A 13,136-nucleotide genomic window follows, 5' to 3' on the forward strand; every position below is an offset into this window, starting at 1 on the left:
CTCCACAGCCATTTCCTAGTCTTTCTTGGGCCCTCTGCCTCTGCCCGTCCTCACATCAGGTCCCAGGGCCTTCCTGATTCCAGGCAAAGGGAAGTTCAAACTCCAATGCCACTCAGCTCCTGCAGTGGCCCCCACGCAGAACTCACACGCTTCGGACACAGGCTTTTGCTGTGTAGGGCAGGCTGGTCTCAGGCTGGCAAGCTTCCTGCCTCATCCTACTGAGTTTGAGGATTACAGGGGTGTGCGTGCCATCATGGCTGGCACACACACACGCGCGCACGTGTGTGTGTGTGTATGTGAGTGTGTGTGAGTGTGTGAGTGTGTATGTGTGTGTATGTGAGTGTGTGTGAGTGTGTGTATGTGTGTGTGAGTGTGTGTGTGTGTATGTGTGTGTGTGAGTGTGTGTGTGTGTGCGCGTGTGCGTGAGTGTACTCAGACAGTCATTTGAGCACCCTTGCCCCTCACTGGCACTGCTGTCACTGAGTCCAGGTCCTGAGAACAGTGTTCCGCCCAGCACACCTCCCTCCTCAGCCCTTCCTCTCACTTCTCTGCACATCCATCTATCCTCAGCACACCTCCCTCCTCAGCCCTTCCTCTCACTTCTCTGCACATCCATCTATCCTCAGCACACCTCCCTCCTCAGCCCTTCCTCTCACCTCTCTGCACAGCCATCTATCCTCGGCACACCTCCCTCCTCAGCCCTTCCTCTCACCTCTCTGCACAGCCATCTATCCTCGGCACACCTCCCTCCTCAGCCCTTCCTCTCACCTCTCTGCACATCCATCTATCCTCAGCACACCTCCCTCCTCAGCCCTTCCTCTCACCTCTCTGCACATCCATCTATCCTCAGCACACCTCCCTCCTCAGCCCTTCCTCTCACCTCTCTGCACATCCATCTAGCCTTCACTGTGCCTCTAATTTCCCAAACGTCAGAGGCAGAGGAGCCCAATTCCTTCACCGCACTGCCCATCCCAGTGTCAGGAGTGTGTCAGCCAGTGCCTGGCTGTCCCTTCAGGGCTCCCCAGTCTGCCTTTTCCCTTAGTTACTCAGAACTCAGCTTTTCTTCCTAGTACAGATGCTCAAACCTTTTCGTTTTTAATGTTACCCTGCCAAAGAAACTTCTAAAAGACTTTTTCTCTCCAGGTTTCTCCCTCTATCCAAGATAACTAAATAAATACATAGGGTCCTGGTAGTGTACGGTAGCCTCTGAGGGTCAGCAAGCACTGGGCTACCTAGACAGTTTTGCTGCCTCTTCCTACCCACAAGAAGCGGGTTTTGCCTAGAGGATGAGAGATGGTGCCCATAACCATGAGTCACTTAGTCTGAGGTAAAGAGCAGGGACTGTGTTCATGAGGCCCAGGGGGAAGAGAAGCGGGGCGGGGTGGGGTGGGTGGGGTGTCTTTAATTCTGGGCCATAGAGAGCATGACTAAGAGTTTTGGAAAAGAGAAATCATTATATACAATTTAGCACTCCGTCTTCCAAATGTCAAAAAATTATACCACTGCGGCAGTAAAACTCGTTTTTATTTGAAGTCACATCTCTGACTTCACAGCAAACCCCATCTATACTTCACAGAGTATATCACTCAATTCTGATATACACAGAAGAATAAAGTTTTAAGATGATCTAATGGGCAATTTTAGCCTACTCAAGAACTTATCTCCAGTGTCTAAAGAAAGAACAACAGAGAAATATAAGTTGGCTGTTAATTTGCAAATCAGACTTTGATTTTAATTCATTTCTTCTTGACACTGGTCTCCCAGACTGGCTTTAAGCTCATGATCCCTCTGCCTCAGCCTCCTGAATGGTGCCGGTTTGATTTTACTTGTTAAACAGGCCTCATCGCTGCACTATTTTGAGACTCCATGTTTTAACATCAAGCAAATGAACTGAACTGTGAGCATGAACATGACCAAGGATCAGGAAACACACACACACACACACACACACACACTCACACACACTCTCTCTCTCTCACACACACACACGTAAACACACACACACACACACACACACACACACACACACACACACTGTAGAGATCCAGGGTATGAGCTGTGGCCTCAAGTCCTGTGTGTGTTTTAACAGTGGCTCTGCCATTTACAAGTGGCCTCAGTTTTCCAGCATGTGGGCTTGAGACTGGGACAGTCAGACATGCTGAGTACTCAGCTCCTAACTGCTAGCTGCTCTCACGACATGATCATCAGTACCCCATGGCAGTGTGCGTCACAGCATCTGACTGTACTGCCTTTGGGGTCCTGCATGGGCCTCTGCTGCTGCCCCATCTGTACCCTATGCTCCAAGAAGCACCCCTGCTGCAGTGCTGCTCACTACAGAGCCTCTGTCTCTGTTAGGGGGTCTCTTGCTCTAGGGGAGAAGTGCCTAGAGATGTATTTAATATTAATACTAAAGCAGCTAGCTGTTTGCAAGCCATACTAATACTCTTTAAAGAGGATAGAAGATGTGTAGAAATACCATTTATTGCTAAACAGAAATGTCTTACCGTTCGTACTTCTCATTTGACATCAGCCTTTTCAGATTATCATAATCTGTCTGCAACTGTGTCACTTTAGTTCGAAGCATGGAGGTTTCTCGGCTTTGGGTAGTTCTTAAAAACAAATGTATAGATCTTAGAAATAAAAGCGAATGAGCTCCTTTGTAGAATCAAATACAAATGGAGGTGATGCTTAAGACTAGACAAAGATCAGAGTTTCAATGGTGGCTCTCTCTATCGAAGCTTCTGCAGTCTTTTCAACAGTGGCTCTCTCTAATGGAGCTTCTGCATAGTCTTTGCAACAGCGGCTCTCTCTATCAGAGCTCCTGCAGTCTTTTGCTTATTGTCAGTTATGGAGCTGGCAGCACGTGATGCACATGCAGCAGAAGCCATGAACTAGACACACAGGATGTAAAACATCTTCCTAGGTTCCTCCTGGCCTCTTGCCTCACAAAGAACACTGTTCTCAATTCCCCTTGACCCTGTAAAAGCCCATCTTTCTACGTGCTCAGAAGTCCAGGCTCTCCTCTTCCAGGATGATGTCACCACCAGGCTCCCTGATGGGAATGAATGCATTTAGAGAACCAATCTCACCTGCTCTAAACCTTTCCTAGCCTCGGCGCAGCTCACCCTGACATGCCTCTCCTTAGCAGAGCCTCTGTTCACCCCTCAAATCCAGGTCCTCCCCTGAAGCTCACTCCTCCCCCACTCCCTCCCACGGTACCACCTTGGTGCAAAGATGTGCACGTCTATGGCTTCAATCACCATGTCACCTGAGCTATTCCTCTGGATGTCCAGAAGCAGCAGAAAGAAAGTCGGACACTGTGGCTTTGTATTCCCCTCTCCAGCGCCCTCGCTACCTCAAAAGTTGAAAACTCTTTTGTCAAAAATGCTTCCCCACAGAGGTTCCTCCACAACACTTACAGTTTGCTTTCTGAGAGGTTTAACTTCTCCTTCAGCAGCTGGATTTCTGTGTCCTTCTCGTGGGAGGTTAGGTGGGACTGGAATTCTTTATCTCTGTTTGTAGCTAACAACGACTCAAGGCTGTTAATTGTCTGCCTCTCAGTCATCAGCTGCTTTTTTAACAGCTCCGATTCTGATTTTACATTCTCCAACTCTGCTACTGCCTACAGAAAAAACAAAGATCAATTTAGTAAAAACTTTTTGAGTGCTGGTTGAAGACTTCAAAACAACTCGTTAGTGGTAAGAAAACCATCATGATTTTAAAGTCCTCTTGGCTGTGTCTACGAGGGTTTTGTTGGCTTTATGGCGTCCTCCACGTCTCTGATAATCTCCAGCCATCTGCCTCATCAAGAGGGGGTAATGGAGGTAGGTGACAGACTTCCCTACCCCATCAGCCATGAGTCCGTGCTCTCTGAAGTATTACTCTCTGACTACAGTCAAGCAAGTACTGGAACTTCTCAGTACACAACTTGACAAGAGGGACCTAGGACATGCTCGCACGAGAGCACACACCAGCCCAGTCAAAGTAATGACTTAACTTGGGGATGGGCAAGCCCAGTAAAGAAGACCTAATTAATGATGTTAAATGCCTTGAGATTTTTATCATCAAAAAAGTTCAACTTAGAAAAAAGTCCAACTGTTTAATCTTTCAATCAAATTTTACTTTTAAATAAAAAAAGGACATGTGCTCCTGATCTACAGCTGGGAACTGCCTAACCTCTTAAGGACCTTCTACTCCAAGCCCAATTTTATCCACTTTGTATCTTCTTGCATTGCTGAGACCAAACCCAGAGGGTCTCACAGGAAAGCAAGGACTCCCCACTCAGCTGCACCCCATCTTATCCTCGTGCTCCACCACAGACCTCAGCAGAGCCGTGAGTGCAGGGCTCCACAAAGCGGTCTGCCCACCAATCTCTCAGCACCTACCCGCTCCAGCTCAAGGCCTTTGGAATTCAGCTGGTGGGTCATAATGTCTTTGCCTGAGTCGAGCTTAATGCAGAGTTCTCGGAGAGAGGACACATCACCTAACACGGTGGCTTTCTCACTCTCATGTCGTCGAAGCTCTTCTTCTAACTGAGACATGGCTTTAGCCATTGATGAGATCTGAGACTCATAAGCGTGATGTGCATTTATGTGCTGAGAACAGAAAGCAAAACATGAAAAGGAACATAACTCAGTCACGTAAAGTGCAAGCCTTCAAAGACGTCTTCTGAAATATGTGTAAGCCACAAACTTACTTCAGAAACCCAAGTACCAATTTTGGCATATGCTAAAAGATTGTCAGGAAGTAATGTGCTATTTTAAGACAGCCTAAGCAGGGAGTTAATGCATAAAGGAATGGCATATAATTATTAATCATAACAACTAAATATCTCATGTATATATTTAGAATATAAAGAGGAAAATTATATTAAAGTGTTGTGAATGAATGTTTTTAAAGCTTTTTCTTTATAAATATTCCTTGTTATAGTAACAAGTAGTAACATATAACATAAAAATATATTTATATATACTTCCAAATCATTCTTTTAAATTCTAAATTTCAAAACTAGGGTTTATTTTAATACCAAATACCTAAATTTATATGTAAATTTAGTCTAGTTTCATTGGCTAACTTTATAAGATTTAGTGACTTTGAAATAATGAGCAAAATTTGAAATATTCATCAAAGACTTTCTCAAAATAACACACATTATAAACTTCTTGTTATTTAAATTTTATGTGATAACTATGAATTTATATAAAGTCTATTTTGGGGTTTCAGGAAGATAGGCACTCTTAAAAAGCAAAATGACCTTAACAGAGTTCACAGAAGTCAACTGAGACCACTTCTCATCATCATCAGAACCCAGTTCTCCCACCACAGCAGGTCCTGGATATTCCACCACACCGGAAAAGCAAGATTCGTATTTAAAATCACATCTCATGATAATGATAGAAGACTTTAAAAAGGACATAAATAACTCCCTTAAAGAATACAGGACAACACAGGTGAACAGATAGAATCCCTTAAAGAGAAACACAAAATCCCATGAAGAAGTATTAAAAAAACACAACCAAACAGATAAAGGAATTGAACAAAGCTATGCAAGATTTAAAAATTAAAATAGAAACAATAAAGAAATAACAAATGGAGACAACCCTGGAGATAGAAAACCTAGGAAAGAGATCAGGAGTCATAGACACACGCATCACCAACAGAATACAATAGAGAGAAGAGAGAATCTCAGGGGCAGAAGATAACATAGAAAATATTGACATAACAGTCAAAGAAAATGAAAAATGCAAAAAGTTCCTAACCAAAAACATCCAGGAAATCCAGGACTCAATGAGAAGATCAAACCTAAGGATAATAGGTATAGAAGAGAGTGAAGATTCCCAACTTAAAGGGCCAGTAAATATCTTCAACAAAATCATAGAAGAAAACTTCCCTAACCTAAAGAAAGAGATGCCCATAAACATACAAGAAGCCTACAGAACTCCAAATAGATTGGACCAGAAAAGAAACTCCGCCTGTCACATAATAGTCAAAATACCAAATGCATAAAACAAAGAAAGAATATTAAAAGCAATAAGGGAAAAAGATCAAGTAACATATAAAGGCAGACCTATCAGAATTACACCAGACTTCTCACCAGAGACTATGAAAGCAAGAAGATCCTGGGCAGATGTCATACAGACCCTAAGAGAACACAAATGCCAGCCCAGGTTACTGTATCCAGCATAACTCTCAATTAACATAGATGGAGAAACCAAGATATTCCATGACAAAACCAAATTTACACACTATCTTTTCACAAATCCAGCCCTACAAAGGATAACAGATGGAAAACTCCAAAACAAGGAGGGAAACTACACTCTAGAAAAAGCAAGAAAGTATACTTCTTTCCACTAACCCAAAAGAAGATAGTGACACAAACATAATTCCACCTCTAACAACAAAAATAACAGGAAACAACAATCATTGGTCCCTAATATCTCTCAATATCAATAGACTCAATTCCCCCAAAAAAGACACAGACTAGCAGACTGGATATGTAAAGAGGACCCAGTATTTTGCTGCATACAGGAAAAAAAAAACCTCAGTGACAAAGACAGACCTCAGAGTAAAAGGCTGGAAAAAATTTTTCCAAGCAAATGGTCCCAAGAAACAAGCTGGAGTAGCCATTCTAATATTGAATAAAATTGACTTTCAACCAAAAGTCCTTATCAAAAAATATAAGGAAGGACAGTTCATACACATCAAAGGTAAAATCCACCAAAAAGAACTCTCAATTCTGAATATCTATGCTCCAAATGCAAGGGCACCCACATTCATAAAAGAAACCTTACTAAAGCTTTGAGCACCTTACACAATAATAGTGGGAGACTTCAATACCTCACTCTCATCAATGGACAGATCATGGAAACAGAAACTAAACAGAGACATAGATAAACTCACAGAATTTATGAACTAAATGATATTTATAGAATATTTCATCCTAAAACAAAAGAATACACCTTCTTCTCAGCACCTCATGGTACCTTCTCCAAAATTGACCATATAATCGGTCACAGAACAGGCCTGAACAGATACAAGAAGATAGAAATAATCTCATGCATCCTATCAGATTACCATGGACTAAGGAAGGTCTTTAATAACAACAAAAAAAAAATCAGAAAGTCCACATACACATGGAGGCTGAACAACGCTCTACTCAATGATAACCTGGTCAAGGAAGAAATAAATAAAGAAATTAAAGACTTTTTAGAATTTAATGAAATTGAAGGCATAACATACCCAGACTTATAGGACACAATGAAAGCTGTGCTAAGAGGAAAACTCTTAGCATTGAGTGCCTCCAAAAAGAAACTGGAAACAGCATACACTAGCAGCTTGACAGCACATCTAAAGGCTCTAGAACAAAAAGAAGGAAATATACCCAAGAGGAGTAGACGACAAGAAATAATCAAACTCAGCTAAAATCAACCATGTAGAAACAAAAAGAACAATACAAAGAACCAATAAAACCAGGAGCTGGTTCTTTGAGAAAATCAACAAGATAAATAAACCCTTGGCCAGACTAACCAAAGGGCACAGAGACAGTATCCAAACTGAAAAATCAGAAATAAAAAGGGAGACATAACAAGAAAAACTGAGGATATTCAAAAAAATCATCAGATCCTACTACAAAAGCCTATACTCAACGAAACTGGAAAATCAGGAGTAAATGGACAATTTTCTAGACAGATACCAGGTACCAAAGTTAAATCAGGATCAGATAAACCATCTAAACAGTCCCATAACTCCTAAAGAAATAGAATCAGTTATTAAAAGTCTCCCAACCAAAAAAAGCCCAGGACCAGAGGGGTTTAGTACAGAATTCAATCAGACCTTCATAGAAGACCTCATACCAATACTATCCAAACTATTCCACAAAATTGAAACAGAAAGAACACTACCCAATTCTATGAAGCCACAATTACGCTTATATCTAAACCACACAGATACCCAACAAAGAAAGAGAACTTCAGACCAATTTCACTTATGAATATTGATACAAAATATTCAATAAAATCCTCACAAACTGAATCCAAGAACACATCAAAATGATCATCCATCATGATCAAGTAGTCTTCATCCCAGGGATGCAGGGATGGTTCAATATATGCAAATCCATCAATGTAATCCATTATCTAAATAAACTCAAAGGAAAAAAAATGATCATCTCATTAGATGCTGAGAAAGCATTTGACAAAATTCAACATCCCTTCATGATAAAAGTCTTAGAAAAATCAGGAATTCAAGGCCCATACCTAAACATAGTAAAAGCCATATACAGCAAACCAGTTGCTAACATTAAACTAAATGGAGAGAAACTTGAAGCAATCCCACTAAAATCAGGGACTAGACAAGGCTGCCCACTCTCTCCCTACTTATTCAATATAGTTCTTGAAGTTCTAGCCAGAGCAATCAGACAACAAAAGGAGATCAAGGGGATACAGATTGGAAAGGAAGAAGTCAAAATATCACTATTTGCAGATGATATGGTAATATACTTAAGTGACCCCAAAAATTCCACCAGAGAACTACTAAACCTAATAAACACCTTCAGCAAGGTGGCTGGATATAAAATTAACTGAAACAAATCAGTAACTTTCCTCTACTCAAAAGATAAACAGACTGAGAAAAACATTAGGGAAAGGACACCCTCTACAATAGTCACAAAAAATATAAAGTACCTCTATGTGACCCTAACCAAGTAAGTGAAAGATCTGTATGACAAGAACTTCAAGTCTGTGAAGAAATTCAAGAAGATCTCAGAAGATGGAAAGATCTCCCATGCTCATGGATTGGCAGGATTAATAGAGTAAAAATGGCCATCTTGCCAAAAGCAATCTACAGATTCAATGCAATCCCCATCAAAATTCCAACTCAATTCTTCACAGAGTTAGAAAAAGCAATTTGCAAATTCATTTGGAATAACAAAAAACCCAGGATAGCGAAACTATCCTCTATAATAAAAGAACTTCTGGGGGAATCACCATCCCTGACCTCAAGCTGTATTACAGAGCAATAGTGATAAAAACTGCATGGTATTGGTACAGAGACAGCCAGGTAGATCAATGGAACAGAATTGAAGACCCAGAAATGAACCCACACACCTATGGTCACTTGATCTTTGACAAAGGAGCTAAAACCATTAGTGGAAAAAAGACAACATTTTCAACAAATGGTGCTGGTTCAACTGGAGGTCAGCATGTAGAAGAATGCAAATAGACCCATTCTTAGTGCCCTGTAAAGCTGAAGTCCAAGTGGATCAAGGACATCCACATAAAATCAGACATACTGAAACTATTAGAAGAGAAAGTGGGGAAGAGCCTTGAACACATGAGTACAGGGGAAACTTTCCTGAACAGAACACCAATGGCTTATGCTCTAACATCAAGAATCAACAAATGGGACCTCATAAAGTTGCAAAGACACTGTCATTAGGACAAAACATCAATCAACAGATTGGAGAAAGGTCTTATCAATTCTACAACTGATAGAGGGTTAATATCCAAAATATACAAAGAACTCAAGAAGGTAGACTCCAGAGAAACAAATAGCCCTATTAAAAATGGGGTACAGAGCTAAACAAAGAATTCTCAATTGAGGAATATCAAATGGCTGAGAAGCACCTAAAGAAAGGTTCAACATTCTTAGTCATAAGGGAAATGCAAATCAAAACAACCCTGAGATTCCACCTCACAGCAGTCAGAATGGCTAAGATAAAAAAACTCAGGTGATAGCAGATGCTGGCGAGGATGTGGAGAAAGAGGAACACTCCTCCACTGTTGGTAGGATTGCAAACTGGATTACCTCTCTGGAAATCAGTCTGGAGGTTCCTCAGAAAATTGGACATTGCACTACCTGAGGACCCAGCTATACCACTTCTGGGCATATACCCAAAAGATGCTCCAACATATAACAAAGACACGTGCTCCACTATGTTCATAGCAGCCTTATTTATAATAGCCAGAAGCTGGAAAGAACCCAGATGTCTTTCAACAGAGGAATGGATACAGAAAAATGTGGTATATTTACACAATGGAATATTACTCAACTATTAAAACCAATGACTTTATGAAATTCTTAGGCAAATGGATGGAACTAGAAAATATCATCCTGAGTGAGGTAACGCAATCATAAAATAATATATAAGTTATATACTCACTGACAAGTGGATCTTAGTTGAAAAGCTCTCAGGGACTAAACCACCAACCAAAGAGCACACATGGACAGACCCATGGTTCCAGCTGCATATGTAGCAGAGGATGGCCTTATGGGGCATCAATGGGAGGAGCGGCCCTTGGTCTTGTCAAGGCTCGATACCCAAGTTGGGAAATGTCTGGGTGGGGAGGTGGGCAGGAGTGGGTGGGGAGGTGGGGGAGCACCGTCATAGACGCAGGGAGAGAAACTGGAGGGGAAACTGGGAAAGGGGATAACAGCTAAAATGCAAATATAAAAATATACAATAAAAATATATTATTTCAACAACCAAACCCGTTCCTTCTGGAGACTGAGGCAAAGTTCTACACCTCCCTTCTGTGGTGTTGTTGGCGATCATCTTGCCTTGCAGATGTCTCTACCTCCATTTCACAGTGCTGCTCAGGTCCCAGATTCCCCTCATCTCAGACGGACATGGGGTGTTCACTGGTCATGGTTTGCCTTACCCAGCAGGACTAATCTTAACTAAGTCTGCAAAGACACTGCTTTGCACCAGGTCACACCCAGGAGTCATGAGGCACCCAGGGGGATTGTCAGCAGTTAAAATTGTACCTACTTTAAAGCCCTGCAAAGTTAGGCCCTTCTCATGCATGAAACACCTCCAGGGTGGCCAAACTCTTTTATTAGGTTTAATGCTTTTGAATATGTGTTCATTGGGCCGGGTTGTGAGTGTGACAATCAAAGAACAACTTGCAGCAGTCAGTTTTCTCTTCCTGCCATGTGGGATCTAGGGAAACTCAGTAGCCCCTGGATCCATGGCACCGCCTCCATGGCCCTACAGCACAGCATCAAGCCCGGCTCGCTTAGGTGCCAGCTGAGTTAGGTATGGACGTGAGTCTCTCTGGTGCACTTCGAGGTAACCTTTACTCCATCTACCTGCCTCTAATACTAGAAAACAAGTTACGTGCTCCGAAATACAGCAGTGCATCAGGCACAGAGCAGATGCTCCATTCTAAGCCGGAGAGGAAGAGGCATGAAGCTGGCTAACAGTTGTGCCAGTCAGCATTCACTCACTGGGACAAAACACTGACGAATCATCTGGGAGGACAATTGGATTTTGGCTCACGGTTTTAGAGATTTCAGCCCACAGTCACTTTGCCCCATTGCTTTTGGGATGTGGTGAGAAGGAAATTATATGACAGAATTGCATGGCCGATTCTGTTCAGGGGAGTCCACTCACTTCACTAGAGCCTGGAAGCGAAAGAGGGGTAAGGAAGAACCAAGGTCCTGATACTTCCTCAATGATGTACCCCTGAGCTAACTTCCTTAGTGACGCTCCACTTCTTAAAGACTCCAACCCCTGCAGTAACATCACAGGCTGGTGACTACGTCTTTAGGAGATGTGAGAGATTCAAACCATAACCCTAGTCCAAAGTCAGTCTAGAATCAAGCAATATAACTTCTATTCAACTTCACGTCTTAAAGAGTAAACTATCTGTGGTATTAATGCACTGTCCCCTGGATAAAAGCCCCTAATGACCTCTAGCCCCAAACCTAGGTCCATGTCTTCTGGGTCTCATGGCAGAGGAAGTCTCACCAGCCTTTGAACTGCTCTCTGGAGCTCCACTGTGGCTTCTGGACTATTCTTGGTCATTCTCCCCTTTTCTTAAAGGTGACGGTGGCCTATCTTCCTCTGGTAAGACTCCAGAAGCCCACAGTCTGTCTTCCTTTCATGTCTTGTCTCTTTTAGTTTCTGACGAGAGGGCTGCCTAGATCCATGACTTCTGTCTTAAGTTATCTAGTCATAACACTGGCCCTGCCTATAGAGAGTAGTATATGGATGCTGGAATACTTTTAAATCCATTAAGTTCTGGTTCCTTTGCTTGACAGTTCCTTCTGCACCGTACCTCATAAGTGAGGCTTCCCTCCCACACTCTGAGTAAACATCTCAGTTAAGTATCCATCTCTCATGTGTTCTATTGTCTTCCCAACACTATACATAATTTTGTCACATTATCTGCAACAGGGTCACACTTTTTGCAGTATCCAATAATATGTTCTTCAATTCTATTTGAGACTTGTTAGAAGAAACATTCCATTTACAATAATGTGTACTCTGTACTAAAGAATTTTTATCTCTTCTCTTTAAAATGTATTTACTTAGAGACAGCGTCTCCTCCAGCTCAGGCTGGCCTAGAATTTACTATGTAAATCAGGATGATCTGAAGCTTCTTCCAGGTGCCAGGAGAGTAGGCAGGTGCTATCCCACCTGGCCCATGTGGTTGTGGGGCTCGAAGTCAGGGCTTCACACCTGCTACACAGGCATTCCTCTAACTGACCTCTATCCCAGGTCAACGTTCTCCCCTTTACAAAGCCCACAGTACTGATACTTCTATAAATATCTCCTTAAGACAATGCAGGCTTTTCCCATCAGATACCTCAAAACTGTTCTGGTTTCTGTTCATTACCCAACTCTATGGTTTCTACGTTTCCCAATGTTTGTTAACAGCAGTGACCCCCTTTTTGGCCCCCAAGTCTGAATCGGGGTACCTGGGCTGTGGCAGCAAATGGCCACAACTTTAGAGACTCACAAGAGAAACTTCCTCCTCACAGTTCCAGGGGCAGAGATGCAAATGTCACATGATAGCACAGCTGACTCCCTCTGGAGATTCTGAGGCAGAGCCCACTCCAGGCCCACATCTGAGGTTGCAAAGTCAGCATGAAGTCTCCCTCTGTCTTTGCATGGTGGTCTCCGATAAGTCTTTGCTTGTTAAGTCACCCTCCTTTTATAAAGGTATTAGGCATTAGACCCCATTTTACTTGGTTATATCTGCAAAGACATTACTGCAAAATTATAGTCTAAAGTTTAGTACCTAAATATATTTATTTTGGGGGCTCTAACTTTATGCAGTACAGAGTCATTACTTTCTCTAAAAGATGAAAATTTGAAAATTATACCAAGAAACTAAATAGGCAATCTAATT

General features: G+C 42.1%; 1 protein-coding gene across 4 annotated transcripts in view; it reads right to left on the bottom strand.

Annotated features, from left to right (window-relative positions):
- Nucleotides 1-13,136, bottom strand: part of Cep135 (centrosomal protein 135) — a 65,277-nt gene that overhangs the window by 6,767 nt on the left and 45,374 nt on the right. For 3 of the 4 annotated variants that reach the window (XM_006250874.4, XM_223341.10, NM_001398887.1), the window contains exons 22-24: nucleotides 4,386-4,595; nucleotides 3,420-3,622; nucleotides 2,505-2,609 (exon numbers count right to left, since the gene is read on the bottom strand). In XM_006250874.4, the coding sequence (XP_006250936.1) occupies nucleotides 2,505-2,609; nucleotides 3,420-3,622; nucleotides 4,386-4,595 (518 nt within the window). The other variant, XM_039092701.2, reaches the window with a different exon arrangement.

The sequence above is a fragment of the Rattus norvegicus genome, chromosome 14, assembly GCF_036323735.1.
Source record: "Rattus norvegicus strain BN/NHsdMcwi chromosome 14, GRCr8, whole genome shotgun sequence".
NCBI lineage: Eukaryota > Metazoa > Chordata > Mammalia > Rodentia > Muridae > Rattus > Rattus norvegicus.